The 15,898-nt window shown below is 39.6% G+C and overlaps 1 protein-coding gene across 1 annotated transcript in view; it reads right to left on the bottom strand.

The window, feature by feature from the left end:
• Positions 1–3,293: 3,293 nt before the first annotated feature.
• Positions 3,294–15,898, bottom strand: part of TP63 (tumor protein p63) — a 291,851-nt gene continuing 279,246 nt past the window's right edge. The window contains exons 11-14 of the mRNA XM_007936004.2: positions 11,002–11,159; positions 7,879–8,023; positions 6,491–6,584; positions 3,294–3,590 (exon numbers count right to left, since the gene is read on the bottom strand). Of these exons, the coding sequence (XP_007934195.1) occupies positions 3,294–3,590; positions 6,491–6,584; positions 7,879–8,023; positions 11,002–11,159 (694 nt within the window). The remainder of the gene's footprint in view (positions 3,591–6,490; positions 6,585–7,878; positions 8,024–11,001; positions 11,160–15,898) is intronic.

Raw genomic sequence — 15,898 nt, 5'->3', positions numbered from 1 at the left:
ACTTTTCAGCTAGCAGATGAGGACTTTAACCATTTGAGTCATTCAGAGAGTCTTTTGTTCCCACAAAGAACCAGATCCATCTTCATTCCTACTCTCACAGAGCTAAGGAGGTATCACTGAACATTATGGGGAGCTCACTAAGTTAGACACTAGGATCAAATATCTGTAGTCTAGACCTTGTTCCAAATTATTTCTCACTTCAAGCAAGTGATTAAACCTGTGAGTGTCCCATGTATCAAATGAGCATACCTTTCTGGTCTTTCCTACTTCTTGGGCTGGCTAAAATAAGAATGATTATTTGTTCTGAGATGAAAAGTTTCAGTATTTGAGCCTCTCTAATGTTTATTTCAGGAGCTCTGGTGGCACAGTGCCTAAGGCACTTGACTGCTAACCAGAACGGTGGCAGTTCAAACCCACCAGCCACTCCTCAGAAGGAAGGTTGGGCAATCTACTTCCGTAGTGATACTGCCTCAGAAATCCAAGGAAGGGTTGCTATGAATCAGATCCAACTTGATGGCAGTGATTTTGGTTATTTTGGGAATGTTGCTTTCAGTTTCTCTTTCTCTCCCTCAATAACATAAATGAGGCTGAAAGACACACACACACACACACACACACACACACGACACCAAGACAATACCATTTGTCATTATATTTTTATTCTTTTTTTTATTATTATTTTATTGCATGTCCTGGCAAATATAAGTGGCTTTTCAGATTGGCCTCGGGCTCACCAAAAGCCCATAACACAAAATACCAAAAGACAAGCAACTGAAAGCTTAAAAAAAAAAGTATCACATCTATAAGAAATAACTTTTCAAAAACATTGATAAAGCATATAAAACTTTTGACATTTGCTTAACTTTTTGTACAATTATAAAAATAACAATTTAAAAAAAAACACAACTTAACATTTAACATCCCGCATCCTGTATTTTAGAGGAAGCTCAATGAAACAAAAGGCAAATGGATTTAATGAAGAAAGTTCTTTTCTCACTTTCGCTTATAATCATTTCCAAAGAAAAACCTTCCCCTTCTCCAGCTCACTGCATTGAGCTGAAGCTGTAAGAACTCCACTAAGCCCACTCCCACTTGTTGCTGTTAATACTCTGTCACAACTGATCCTAAGTACTCATATACTCTAACAGTAATTTGCCACCAGGATGTGAGGTCAGTAATTATGGCTAGCCTCTGCTAACGCTAACCTCATGAGATACAGTACAAGACCTTCTGAGTGCCTTGTGCTGTGTGAATAGCGCTGCAGTAGTTCAAAAGTCCTACAGGGCTTATCAAACATTCTGGGCAACAGAGGAAGCCATTTGTTCCACTAGCATCTCCAAGGCACAGTTTTCATTCTTACTCTTGAATGGGTTTCCAAAGCTGCCTGCTGTGTTCCACAAATTAACAGTGCTTATGAGCATTTAAGCACAATAAAGCGTTGAAATCAAGGACTCACTCTCTTTAACATACAAAATTAAAAAAATAATAATAAAAAACAGCTCCCCCCATCTTACAATTATGACATTATTTTTTGACATTTTATTCATACTAAGTGATGTTTCCATGAAAATATAAAAACAATAATAATAACAAAACAAAACAAAAGGCTGGAATTGTGGTTCTGGAAAACCCACTAACCCAAGGGGGAAAAAACAAAGTATGCAATTCACATGCAAAGTATATGTACACTTTTTCAATGAACCTTGTGCATTACATTGCAGAGCCAAATTAGCCATTTTGCACATTAAAAAAAAAAATGGCAGCTTATGTGCAATGACAGACTTTTACAAGAATGAGAGCATTTTACAGCTTATTGGAATATATATATTATTTTTAGAGCTTGAAATAAAAACAGTTGCTATAATGTGTGTTTCTGAAAGGTCTAGGGGAATGTTGTCATTTACATACATGTTTTCCCTAAGTTTGAAGACTAGTTACCTCACCTATTTTGAACCTTAAAGAGATAAAGGTTGGCAAGTGTACACATGCAGAGATTTATAGAATCAGAGGGTCTTTTAAAAAAGTATTTATCAAATAATATTATGTTTCAAAATATTTTTCAAAAACCTCAGTTCATGGTTTGCTGAGCTAACTTATTGTTTAACTTACTGTTTTTGGGTTTGCGCACAGCATCAATAACACGCTCACCCCGGGTCTCACTGGTTTTTGTTTTCCTTAGATATTTCTAACAGACAGTACAATTTCACTGCAAGGACTAGATAGATGGCATTAATCCCAATCAAACCAATCTTTATTCTAAAAAGAGCAGCAGCTTTATGAGTTAGCCAATCTAGTAGTGACATTTAGTTCAAAGGCTTTAGTAGTGCCAGCAAATGTTTTTCTAAAAAGTACTGAGACAAGGTATCTTGTATTAAATTTGAAGAAGTTACTGAAATACAAGCTACTAGGTGTCTGAATTGGATGCTGCAGACCTTTGAAGAATTTTGTCTTTGACCCTCATCCACCATGCCCAACCAAAACCAGAATAGCATGTGGCATTTCCTCTAGTGTGAGTGGTAGTGTGAATACAGACTTTTTTTTCGTTATTGGAGAAAAAAAGCCACAAAGAGAACCACCATCACTAGTAGGGAAATCAGTAGCCTAAAATACACCAAGATAGAGAACCATATGTGTGTGTACAAATGTACACACACACACAACAAAGAATGGTGACTATAACTAGATCTAATCAAAATTTTGATGTGACATGGTATTAGCATCAAACCCCAAAAGTAGCTATATATCATTGTCACATGTATCAGCAAGCTCTAGATACCCATTACCATACATGGTAGCCCTTGAAAAAAAGGAGTATAAATAAGCTAGCCAAAAGAGTGGGGGAGGGGAGTTGATAAGTGCAATTCAATTTCCTTTCCTTTAAATTACATTTTAAACAATATTCCATGCCCCCTACCCCAAAATATATACTGTATATTTATATATTTATATATATAGTCTTAGACTATGAGTGAAAATTCTTTATAAAAGTCAATGAGAGATCTCTGCAGCTTTAGGAGACACCCACTGCTTTTTTTTACCCACTTCAGCCTAGCCATGGCAACTCCAGTCCAGCAAGCAATAGATTTAAAGGCTTGGAGCCAGAACAACAACTAGGTGCCAGGCCAGGCATTAGCATCAGGTAAGAGGTAACCTCTTACTTTTTATTTCCTTACCAGATCAGGCTAAGAAGAAGAAGGAGATGAGTTAGGGAGAATGCTTTGACGATCAAGCAGTAGTGCTTTGTAAGGGGTGGGCATATAGGAAGAGGTTAGCAAGAGCCTATACAATCAGGCTCACTCTCCCTCTTCTTTGATGCGTTGCTGCTTGTTGCGACGAGCATCCATGTCAAAATTGAAGTCATTCCACTCGTCACGGGGTGGGAAGGAGATGGTCTGGCGGAGGGTGAAGCGCACAGCATCAATAACACGCTCACCCCGGGTCTCACTGGAGCCCACACTGACTGTCGAGGCACCACTCGGGGTCCGCAGGAGGTGGGGAGGAGAGGAAAAGTCATGGAGCTGCCGGTGGTCCAGGATGCCCTTCCAGATGGCATGGCGGAATTGCTCAGGGATTTTTAGACTTGCCAGATCCTGTGGAAGGAGTCAGGGAGAATTAGGACAAAGAGACAAAACAACATTGAAGCCATCCATATCACTGTGTCATTCCCATGCTCTGGTTTAACTGACCTGAACTTACTGACCCTTGCACTGGAAAATAAAATTAGCTAGCTGGTAACCTTCAATGTTATATGTTCCTAACACAAAAGTAAAACCTTGAGGTGCTTGTGAGTAACACTTCACTTATTCTCTACAGGCCTCAGTTTCTTCTTTGGCTAAATGAGGATGAGAGGGCAAAAAATCCCAAATAGAAACATAAAGTGAAGATATGTTTGGATTCATACATCTGCCTGGCTCTCATCACTAGAAGAAAGGTATGAATGGGATGTTACCACCACTGGGTGGGATGAAGTGATAAGAAGAAATGATTACTAACAGATACTGAGTACTTTCTATATGTCAGGTACTAAGCTAATTAATTTATATTCATAATCTAATTAATTTATATTCATAATCAGATTAGAGGTAGATACTATTACACTATTTTATAGACAGAGAAACAGATGTAATAGTGTATACCACTAATCTGAGAAGTAAATAAGATAATTAAATGGAGACTCAGGGTGGCCTCTGAGACTATGCTTTTTCCAAAACCATCATGGTGGCCAAAAGGTCTCTTGGTGTTTGGATAAATCAGGGTTTCAAAATGAATATCAGTTGTATCAATGTTCTATGGATGGAGGTGGAAGGCATTACAAAGAGTAAAATTGTGGTAGCATCTTTTAATTTCTCTACATTAACTTTTCATTAGCTTGTTTCAATGATAATTTTTCTTTCGTTTTTTTTTGGTAGGGGCAGCATGGTTTAGTAGAAAGTGCATTGTGCTTGGAGTCAGAAGAACTTGATAGAGGATTGTAGTGTCACTGACTGGCTATAGACCTTCAGCATGTCACTCAATCTCTACTTGCTCCAGTTGGCAAAATAAGAATGTAATTCCTTTTTAGGTAAACACATATTGTGGGAACATATTTATACGTGGATATAAAAGTATTTTGTAAAGTATAAAATACACTACCTGAATCTTAGCTTTCATTACTATTCTATATTATTATCTTTGCACTTTATAGGGGATGCTTCTAAAAATTCCCCAAATTAACCATATTCCTTTTCCAGGAAGGAATACTAGATAACTTAGACTGGGGTTGAGAGACAAGCTGATAAATAGGTGTCTATTTCCAATAATGAGCCAGAAGAAGCTGAAGTGAAGATGTACAAACTGGAAAACTTCCTAGCGTCTCCCAACTCAGAAATCGGCAGTAAGGTACCATCTTGTTTAATGATGTAAATGAGATAAATTCTCAGGTCATCAGAAATACCCCCAAGTTCCTATTCTAGCAGAAGAATACACTCTAAGGAAGATAATGCACAAAAAGATAACTTTGTATAATTCTTGATACTCCTGACACTCTAGGATCACTCTTTGTTCCAAGAAATCCAAAACTCTTTATAAATCAGACAATAACAATCCTCCTGACTCCCTGGACAGATTTTGACTGGTGACTGACAGATGAGAAACCAATGGCCCAGAGACTGGCACAAGACTCAGCAAACACCATCAGAGATGGACTTGTGATGAGCACCTGTAGAGCCTAAAGACAAGGAACATATTCCTCAGTGGAATTATGATTTTGAAAATGTAAGGAAGGACAGATTCCATGTTCTGTCATGCAGAACTCTACGACAGGAGGCTTCCACTGTTTTCTCACCCACAGGGCCATTCTGTTACCTTCATTTCTGTGATAGTAAAATTATCACAATCCTGTTGGAACTTACTTCTAAAGCTTTCTCTAGAGTTTTCACTTGATTTATCCCAGCAAGGGGAATCAGCCAGAGGTAATTCATGGGGTGAAGAGGGGGTGGGTATAGGCTCAGCACAGCATATACTGGTCACCAAGGGCTGGGGCATTCCAATGCTGAAGGGGCATCTCTAGCATCGGTGCTCAAGGAGGGGGAAGGGCAGAGGTCCCAACTACAGCAGCAGCAGCAGAGGCAGAGGGCATCTTCTTCCACCAGTCCAAAGCACCCTCAGAAAGCTGGAAGAGAGGACAGTAAACCCCAAAGAGCAGCATATGCAGAGAAGCCTGGGAGGAAAATCAGATCGCTGTAAATCAGAGCAAGACTAGCTCTTATGTGAGTAGTAGTTCAAGAAGAGGAACAAGAAGTAAGAAAAAGTTCTCATCCGTTCAACTTGATCCCAAAAGCAAATGAAAGAATATTTTAGCTGTAAGGGAATAATTTGATTCTGACCCTAATTTGAGGCTGAGAGACAAAATTAAATGATAATTCCAAGTTCTCATAGCTAGTAAAAAGAGCCATAGGATCTGAACACAGGACCAATGGTCATTTTCAATGATCAGGGCCAACAGCAGAATCTGCCTAAAGGTCTGACTTTAAGAGAGGCAAAAAAGGCTAGTTAACAGAGTAATAGGTAATAGGCTACAAACTTATAGCCCAGGGTTCTATTCTTGGTTCTGTCATCAACTCATCATGGCAAATGACTATACTGTCATCTCTCCATGTTTTTAAGTGAGAATAACACCACCTGTTCCCCGCTATCTTCCCTGAGTCTTATATAGATTAATGAGAACATCTGAAAAACTTCTCTTAATTATTTAGAAATGATAACTTTCTTGAGGGTAGGAAGTATATCCCCTCTTCCCCACTTTGTACACTGTAAGGATGCAATAAACAACTGCTGACTAATCATGTGGCCTGGTCATTCTAAAATGGTTATGGGTTCCATAAAAATTGAGAATTGGGGGTATCACAGTGACAAATTTTAAAACCTGGGGAGATTGAACCACAAAGTGGATGTCACTAGATGGAGAAAAGGAAGAAATAAAACTCAAGAGAAATGTCTAACAGTTACTTACATCCATGGAGTAATGCTCAATCTGATAGATGGTGGTCAGCCCCTGGGTCGTGAAATAGTCCAGACATGATGAACAGCCCAACCTTGCTAAGAAACTGCAGAGGGAGGTGGGAGTAGGAAGGAGGAAACAGAAAAAGAAAGTTCACCCCAACTGCATTAGCGAGATAAAGGAAAATCCAACATTTTGCCATTGGAGGCCCTACAGAAGAGACTAGGGGCATATAAAATATATGTGGGCTTTGGATTTGAGGTTTGGAGATGATTAGTCACTTAAACTTTCAGTATAGATGTTAAAATCAAGTATAAAGATTCCTGCAGAGCAGCAGTTTTCAAATGGCAATCTGTAAAATTCTAAGAATTTTGTGTTAAGAGCCATTGCTGAGGGTGAAAGGAAGGCGTAGTCAAGCTGGCTGATTCCTAGTCCTTTTGCCTCCTGGCTCTCCACTTCAAAACAAGCATCTCTTCTTCAATTGTTTTAGGTTTTGAGTATCTGTGTATGTTCATGTGATTAAGAAAAAAATCATAGGCCATTATGCTATGAAGTATTAACGCTTTTTGATTTATGTCTTCTTCAGGATACAGATCCCTTCCTCCTTGGAATTGGTCTCAGATTGATGCTGCCATCATCATCAAGGAGCCAGATGCTGGGTGGGATAAGCCATACACTTTGGTCATCTCTGTGACTGCTAATACTGATGCATCAAACATGTGGGGATCAGCAGAAATTGTTCCAGCATCCAAATGACAGAGCCATTCTGCATATGAAGCAGAGGAAGAAGATGTGCACTAGGTATAAGATGTGTAGAAAACAGATGTCTCAGGCTTCATACATTTCTTTCTTCAGGCTACCTGAAATCCCCTTGCTTGGAGTGTACCCACTTCCCATTTGGTCAAAGAGTAGAGGTCATTGGATTCTTGAGAATCCCTGTTATTTTTGTTAACATTAAAATTGTCTTATGGAAACCCAACTCCAAAATAATTGTACCATGGTGGCTGAAAGCTATGAGGCCTACAGAGCAGGAGAGGGAGCAAGATAGCAAGTTCATTGCCCTTTTTGGAAACCCAGCCCTGAGCACCAATTTGAGGGCCACAAAGAATGGTATAAAAATGTGAGGGAGGATATAGGGAGTAAGTGAAGATGAGAGAAACAGGCATGAAAAACTCTATGCCCATACACACACATTTTCACTTTTTCCCAAGCTGATTACAGTAGTTGTCTTTGATTAAACAATGCTGACTACTCTGTAGATCAGAGATTACTACGGCTGTACTTCTACCATGGGGCTGCTTTTGTTTGTCCAAACTGCCCTATAGACTTTGACAGTGTCCACCCTCTACCACCCAGAGATGCTTAGGACAGGCCCCCAGGGGCACATACTACAGACTCACCTGACAATGCTGCAATCTGTGGGGTACGGAGGTGGGGGGGTGCAGTGGGAGGTGGATGGCATGGAGAGTGGGGGAGGGAGGGCCTGGGTGGGGCTGAGTCCATTCATGTCTCCAGCCATTGGCATGTGGGTGCCCATCATAGGAACTGAACAGAAGCAGGAGGAACAGAAAAGGTTACTGCCATCATTAAGTACCATCATCCCAGTGGTCCATCTGGCCTGCTTTACTGTTACAAAGGACCTAATTGATTAGCCCTCCTTTTCAGTCTTGTTTCTCATTATATCCTTTCACTCACCATGAGTCTAGTCAAACAGAACACTTATCAAACTCCAAACTAATAATATACTTCTTGACCTTTGTATCTTTTCTTAGGACAATCTCTTCCCACTCCTTTCTCTACTTTTGATTCTCTGTCCAGTTGCTCAATGCTCTTAATGCTAATATATTCTGCCTTACATTTGCTTTCATGGGTTATATTTCTGTCTGTCACACTAGACCACAAGCATGGAGATAAGATTTTAGGCATATCTAGAACCCCGCAGCCCCTAGCACAGTGCCTGGCACAGAGTAGCTACTCAGTAAATGTATCTTAAGGGAGCAAATGAACAAATCTGTGAAAGAGAAAGTGACTTTTGAAATATTAATTGGGAATGGGAGGATTTATTGCAATATTTGTAGGGAATCATAAGCCCAATAAGGAAGGACACAATTAAAGATTATCACTTTCTTACAGTCCATCTCAAGATGGTATGTAGGAATACCACCAACACTTACTGGTATCTCACCAAACCATAAACTGTAAACACTCTATGCTTAGTAGAGAAGAAAGGCTTAATTGCAATAATATTTAGGAAATAAATTTTGCTTTCTAGGAAAATAAATAAACAAACAAAAAACAATAATATAGTATCTACACATTAATTTGCTTCTACTTTAGTGAACAGTAGTGTGTTGAAGGGGAAAGACCTCTGTCACAAACTAGCTAACTAGTTAACTAAAGATTATAGGCTTATCAAATCTCGATCTGTTTTCCCTCTGACCTTCTTGAATATAAAAAAAGGGTACGATAAAGCATAATTAAGAAAAAGCAGTAACTTAACACAAAACATTGTTCCATATCCTACTTTGGTGAGTGGTGACTGGGATCACAAAAACTTGCAAGCAGCCATCGAGATGCAATGATGAATCTCTCCTTATCCAGAGCAAAGAAGAATGAAGAAAACCAAACACCCATGAAAATAATTAGTCCCTGTGACTGGTACACTATGCAATCCTCATCCTATATGACTATGGGATCAGAACTACGGGGTACCTGGCTACCATTGTCAACTACTTAGAGGGTAATCTCTGGAGGAGATCCTAGATAGAATGGGAGAACAATGTGCATGGAACAAAACTCAAAATCACACACACACACACACACACACACACACAAGGACCAGGTTTGCTGGTCTGATAGAGCCTGGTGGAACCACTGAGACTATGGCCCCTAAATGCCCTTCAGGTCTGGAACTGAACCCACTCCTGTGGCATCTAGCCAAACCACAGACAGACATATCAGCTGAACATTTACATTAGGTAGATACACTATTTGGAGAGATCACTATGGGAGAAAACAAGGGCTATGTATGCACAGGGAGACAGCTTGCACAGAAGTGCATGGGAGGGAAGGACACAATGACGTAGTAACTATGCGGAGGAAGTGGGAAGAGTGCTGTTGCACTGTGGGAAACTGCAGTCAATGTCATGAGACAAAGTGCATGTGAGCTGAAGTATGCAAAATGAATTGGCTCTGTAAACTTTCACTCATATCACAATAAAAATTAAAAGAAAAAGTAGTAACTTATAAATTATATAAAAATGTGAAGGATCATCACCATTGCCACTATTTTGTCATTCCAAGAAATAAGTTGAGGAATCTACGATGCCACAAGAAAGAAAAGAAAGTAAAAAATAAGCTGCGCCTATTCCTTTTAGTGTCCATGTAGCTTACCTGTCAAGGGGTCAGGTTATGAGCATTAGGATTCATTTATCACCACTGAGAGAAGAGTCTGGCAGCTATCAGGTCTTTGTTGCCATACCAGACAACCATGCCACATACTCCTCAGTCTCATTAAAATATAAATACGTGCTGCTAGACCAGAGAGGGTCCAATACTATCTTTCCAAACAATTCTTTAAGAAAACCCAATCTCTTAAAGACAACACTGAAATGTAAGTTAAAAGGCTTGATGAAAATAAGGAGGGATTTCATAGCACAAGACTGAGGCACTGGTTTTTGAATTACAGGATGTTAGCTGTATAGTTTTCAGTCTTTCACACACCTGAGGATATTTTAGATGTTTCTGCATTTTTACCATTATCTTTTTCTTTCATGTTTGGGTATCCATTTTGTGAGATTTAGTTCTAGTGGACAAGATATTTATATTTATAGCAAAACTATATGCCAATCATCACTCATTTGAAGGCTTTATTCTCACATTATATCTCTTGCATTTATATTTAGGTGATATGAGTAATTTATATGTGAATAAGTAAAAGTATATGTGTGTGTGTGGGGGGGGGCGAAGAGCTTTTCTCTATAGATCCATGCCCAATTTACTGTGCAAGACATGGAGTAAACTAGTTGGGAAGGCCAAAACTGTAGGAACACAGAATCATAAAATATTAAATGTGCAAAGTGGTAATTTTATAGATGGAAAACTGAGCATTAGAGCAGAGCTAATTTTCCAACAGAGGACAGATTAAAGTCTAGTTCTCCGTGTTATAAGTCTACTACACCATGCTATTTCCCACATACTAGATACCTTGCCTTTCAAGTACCTTAAAAGTTGGCAGTAGGTGGGGTCCCAACCAGGTTGGCAGGACATTGTCTGTTCTTTTCACAGAGATTATTATCCATACGAAAGTAACAGCCTTCTGTGTTTCTACCAGTGTGTTTTGGAATGAAACATACATCTTAAATTTAAGAGTTCCATTATGAGAAACCAAAGCCACTCAACTTCTATCTAATCTGCCCCACTCTGTCTCTCACTTAGCTTAAGGGCAGGTCATTCCTCCATCTTCCTACACTAGCCCTGATGGTCCATCAGCTGCAGCTGCAGCTACAGGGAGATGCTCTTACTGTTGGCGCCCATGCCATCAGGAATGGTGGTAGGAGTGAGGGCGTTGCGCTGCTGAGGGTTGATAAGCTGGCTCACAGAAGGCAGCTTGTTCATGCTGTTCATTTTGTTCAGAGGCGGGGAGCTGTTACCGTATGAAGACTGAGACTGCATCGAGGTCCTAGGAACACAAACATGGCAACGATGGTGAGCATGGAACACTGACGAGTGGGAACTTTTTTTCCAATAGCTCTCAATGTTTAAAACATGGTCTAGAACTGTACATTGCAAAAATATTCCTCCAGGAATGAGGATAAGTTATTGTTTTGGTTTCTATCTGAGCTGTCATATTTTTCCTGAATATGCAGAGTACAAAGCTGTATATTTTCCTTCACAAAAAAAACCTCCAAACTCACTCCCGTCAAGTCAGTAGTGACTCATAGAGACCCCTCCTTGGGTTTCTGAGGCGGTATCACTACAGAAGTAGATTGCCCAATCTTCCTTCCAAGGAGTGGCTGGTGGGTTTGAACTGCCAGCCTTCTAGTTAGCAGTCAAATGCCTTAGGCACTACACCACCAGAGTTCCCATATTTTCCTTAAGAATTGCCTTTGTGAAGGAAAAATGGCTGCATATTCCTTTTTCTTCTATTATTCCCTTCATCACTCTCCTGCTTCTTGCCCTGTAATTCAAACAAGTTTGAAAACCAATAAGGGAGAAGAACTGAGCAACGACTCAGTGGCTGTGAAAATGCCTAGCAGAAATTGCAGCTGAGGCATTCCATTTAGAGCTTCCTAATCTGTTCAGGATACACAGGAGAACCCAGGAGCCCAAACAACTGTTCTGTTCACTTTCCACGAGGCTCCTGGGTGACAAAAGGAAAAACAAAACAAGTTTTCCATTCAATATTTGAAATAAGTTCATCATGTTATATATTTATGCATTATATTAAAATGATATTCCCTATTCAACTGCCATTCCTAATTTTGTTGTTTATTAATACACAAAACTAGTATAGGGAGCTCTGGTAGCGTGATGCCTAAGGCACTTGACTGATAACCAGAAGGCCGGAAGTTCAAACCCACCAGCCACTCCTTGGAAGGAAGGTTGGGCAATCTACTTCCGTAGTGATACTGCCTCGGAAACCCAAGGAGGGGTTGCTATGAGTTGAGTCTGACTCGACGGCACATAACAACAAGAAGCAGAAGCAAAGAGTAGTAGAATTTACATTACTAATAATGTATACTAGAAGGCAGGGTTAGAAAATCACGTTGTAAGCCTGTCCTGCAGCACATATTACGAAGCTATAGGTCCTTATGCAAGTTGCTTACTATTCCTGCCTCAGTTTTCTCACAGGAAAACTACTTGTAAGCTGTATGTACCTACACTTACTGTCTGAGTTAGATGGTAGAGCTAGGAAAATGAAAATATGGCATCCCCATAAGACACTCACAGGGTAGTGGACACAAAAGGAATAACCTTCCTCATAGGGCTGTGGTGAGAACTGAAGGAGATAAAATGAGGGAGAACTTTATAGAGTATACAACATTTACAATGAGGAATTATTGTGATGATAGAATGAAGATTGGGCTTTAAGCATGTTTCTTTTCTGTGATGGAAAAAGTTCCCTCTTAAAATCCCAGAAATCCCTGGTGCAAATGCATAATGCATTCAGCTGCTATCCAAAAGGTTGGAGGCTCCAGTCCACCCAGAGACGTCACAGAAGGAAAAGCTGGGTGTAGAACTCGGTCTCCTGGCTCCCAGACCAAGAGTTTTTTTGTTTCTTTTTTTTCACTTTGTAATTTCTTCCCAGGAATAAGATGATGATGGGTAGTAGGTTACAGAATCAGGAAATGGGTGAAGCAGTAAGAGAAATGTGGGAGTCTGATCAGAGGAAGGAACAAAGGATGAAATAAAGGGACCCATTCCAACAATCATCCAAATTCTCACCTCCCCTTTGTGGATCACCTTTGCATAAGACTCTGTACGTCTGGGTATACTTAGGAACATCCATAAATCCATAGAAAAGCACAGGACAAGGCAGCAAAGGAATGTCTTGCCAGGTGCTACTGCTTCTCGCTGACTTCTCACACCACAAACTATCTAAGATGCTAGGTAGCCTCAACTCAAAAGACAGGTTGGTATTCCATAACATAAGAGACCTCCACCTATCTCTCCTGTTCCCCTAAACCCACCAAATGTATAGCAAGAACTAACTGAAAGCACTACTTGAATCATTAATGTCCACCATTAGGATAAGAATGCACTGAAGAGCTTTGCATTTTTCCCAGACCCTCAGTTACAGTAAATGCTTTCTTCTAATTCCTATAACTTCATTCTAGCTTTCCCTTTGATTTATTTTTGATTTAAAAAAAAAAAAAATATTTCAAACATTTTTCATTATAAGTTACCTCAAATCTTTTTTGAAGAAATTAGGTCACAAAGCACAGATAAACATGGATTTGGGGTCAACTCAAGATCTGGGTTCAATTTCTGGATTTGATACAAACTAATTAAGTGATTTATGATGTTTTGCAAGTGTCCTGAGTGTCATTTTCTTAATCTATACTACAGGCAATATACTACACTAGAAGAGTTGCTGTTATGTTATGTGCCGTCGAGTCGGACCCAACTCATAGTGACCCCTCCTTGGGTTTCCCAGGCAGTATCACTACGGAAGTAGATTGCCCCATCTTCCTTCCGAAGAGTGGCTGGTGGGTTTGAACCGCCTGCCTTCTGGTTAGCAGTCTAGTGCCTTAGCCACTATGCTACCAGAGCTCCTGAAGAGTTGCTATGAAGATGAAACAAGGTTATATAAGAGCCCTGAATATTGGTGATTTGTAGGTGCTCAATAAACTGCAATTCCCTTTACTCTTCCTCTCTCAAATATTTTATGCTCTAGTTCTTGGTCAAGGAGATAAGCAGTATCAGTATAAGAACTAAAAGGAAGAATTAAAAGGAGGAATAGGACAGAGATGACACAAATTTTTAATTGAGCAAATCCAGAAATTAGGGTGGGGCAATGAGTGGGGACAATGCAGTCTGAAAAGATCAGGAATTCTGAATGCATCTCCTTTAATGTAGACGTTAGTTTTAAAGGCATGAGGAAGAATGTCAGGGTAGTTTGTTTACTACTATGTTTGCAATGTTGGGAACAGAAAGAACATTTTGTTGGCTTCTGTGCACTATGGAAAAGGGAGCAAGACTGAACAAACATGTGATCAATTTAAAGGCTTTGAAAAGAGTACCATATTTACCTTTGCAATATAATGTCATAAAAGGAGCTCTGGTTGTGTAGTGCCTAAGGCATTTGACTGCTAACCAGAAGGTTGGCAGTTCAAATCCATCAGCCACCCTATGGAAGGAAGATGGGGCAATCTACTCCCGTAAAGATTTATTGCCTCGGAAACCCAAAGGGGGTTGCTATGGTCGCTATGAGTCAGAATCGACTCAATGGCAGTGGGGTTTTTTTTTTTTTTTTTTTTGTATCGCCTGGTCACAAGGATAGGAAGGAAGTAAATCTTGCTAGTAAGTCCCACCAAGCCCAGGCAGATATCTCCAGGTTGTATTCATGTGGCCAGAACAGAAACATTAAAGTCATGGACAAGGGTCAATGCCAAAGAAAACCATGTAATGGTTCATCAGGTAATGAAAGGTAAATTCCAAGGACTGAAGAACCAGGCTGGAGTTAACATTGAGAAGTAGGATTGGTGTTTAGACTCAGTGGATAGTTTGAGGATTCTGTCCTATAATCTGTTAGCCCAAGAGATTTATACTCTCCTAATCACATAACAACAACAACAACAATGTGCATTTGAACGAGCTCTGGTGTGTAGTGCCTAAGGCAACTGACTGATAACTAGAAGGTTGGTGATTCAAACCCACCAGCCACTCTGCAGAAGCAAGACTGGGCAATCTACTTCCATAAAGATTTATAGCCTTGGAAACCAATGGGTGTCACTGTGAGTTGGAATTGACTTGATGGCAGTGAGCTTCATTTTTTGTTTTTCAGTACAATGTCAGTCTGTTGTGAACATCCCCAAAGATTTCTGGGAAGCTGAAGGAATGAAAATGTGTTCAAGTAGAACAGGATTTGTACCTTTCTGGTTTTCTTATCTTCTCTACTTACCCACAACCCTGAAAAAAAAAAAAAAAATGAAATGGGAACATGGCTTTCCTGTGGAAAAATTAACAATGTCTAATCCTCTGGATGTTCTTCCTGGAGGCTTACTAGATTTTGCTAGGAATCCAATGGAACAGAGATATAAAAAGGCATTTTCAGGTATTTCTAGTTTAAAGAGAAATCCTGGTAACAGTTCTAAACTCTATCAATTTAGGTTCTGCAATACATTGCCAAGAATAAAATTCAAAATTTCAGAACTGAAAGTGGTCTGTAGATCATCCAGGATTATAAATTTTGTTTCCTGATTCCAGATCCATTGACTACCTAAGTGGTAAAAAGTCAAAAACTTGAGAAGACACAAAATCAAAGTCATCTTCTCTACCTTCCAGGAGATGCCTAGAATAACTCCAAGGGATTCTTTTCACTTATAGTTTTCATTGTCAATTAAAAAGCAGCTGTCTGGTGGAAGCTGGTAATACCTTGAGGTAAACCTATTTCACAAAACCATTTCTGGAATGCAGAATTTCAGAGAGAAAAGGGATGTTAAGCATAGAGCAGAACACTCCTGTATGAGGATGGTCAAAAAAGGGAAGATATGGAACATCAGAAAAACAATGCTCAGTACTATTTCCTTTTAAATTACGCCCAGCACTATCTACAACCTTTTCTCCCCACCTAGGTAATCCTGCTTCTAAGAGAAAGGCTGCAGTTGCTTTCTAGTTAGATCACCTGTAATTTTCAAATACTTTGCATCATTTCAAAATATTTTTTATGTTTCTTATAAAGCTTGTAAAAGGAAT

This window comes from Orycteropus afer, unplaced genomic scaffold (genome assembly GCF_000298275.1).
Source record: "Orycteropus afer afer isolate SDZICR_OR568_19922 unplaced genomic scaffold, OryAfe1.0 scaffold00032, whole genome shotgun sequence".
In the NCBI taxonomy this organism is placed as follows: Eukaryota; Metazoa; Chordata; class Mammalia; order Tubulidentata; family Orycteropodidae; genus Orycteropus; species Orycteropus afer.
This window is presented reverse-complemented; position numbering and strand designations above follow the sequence as displayed.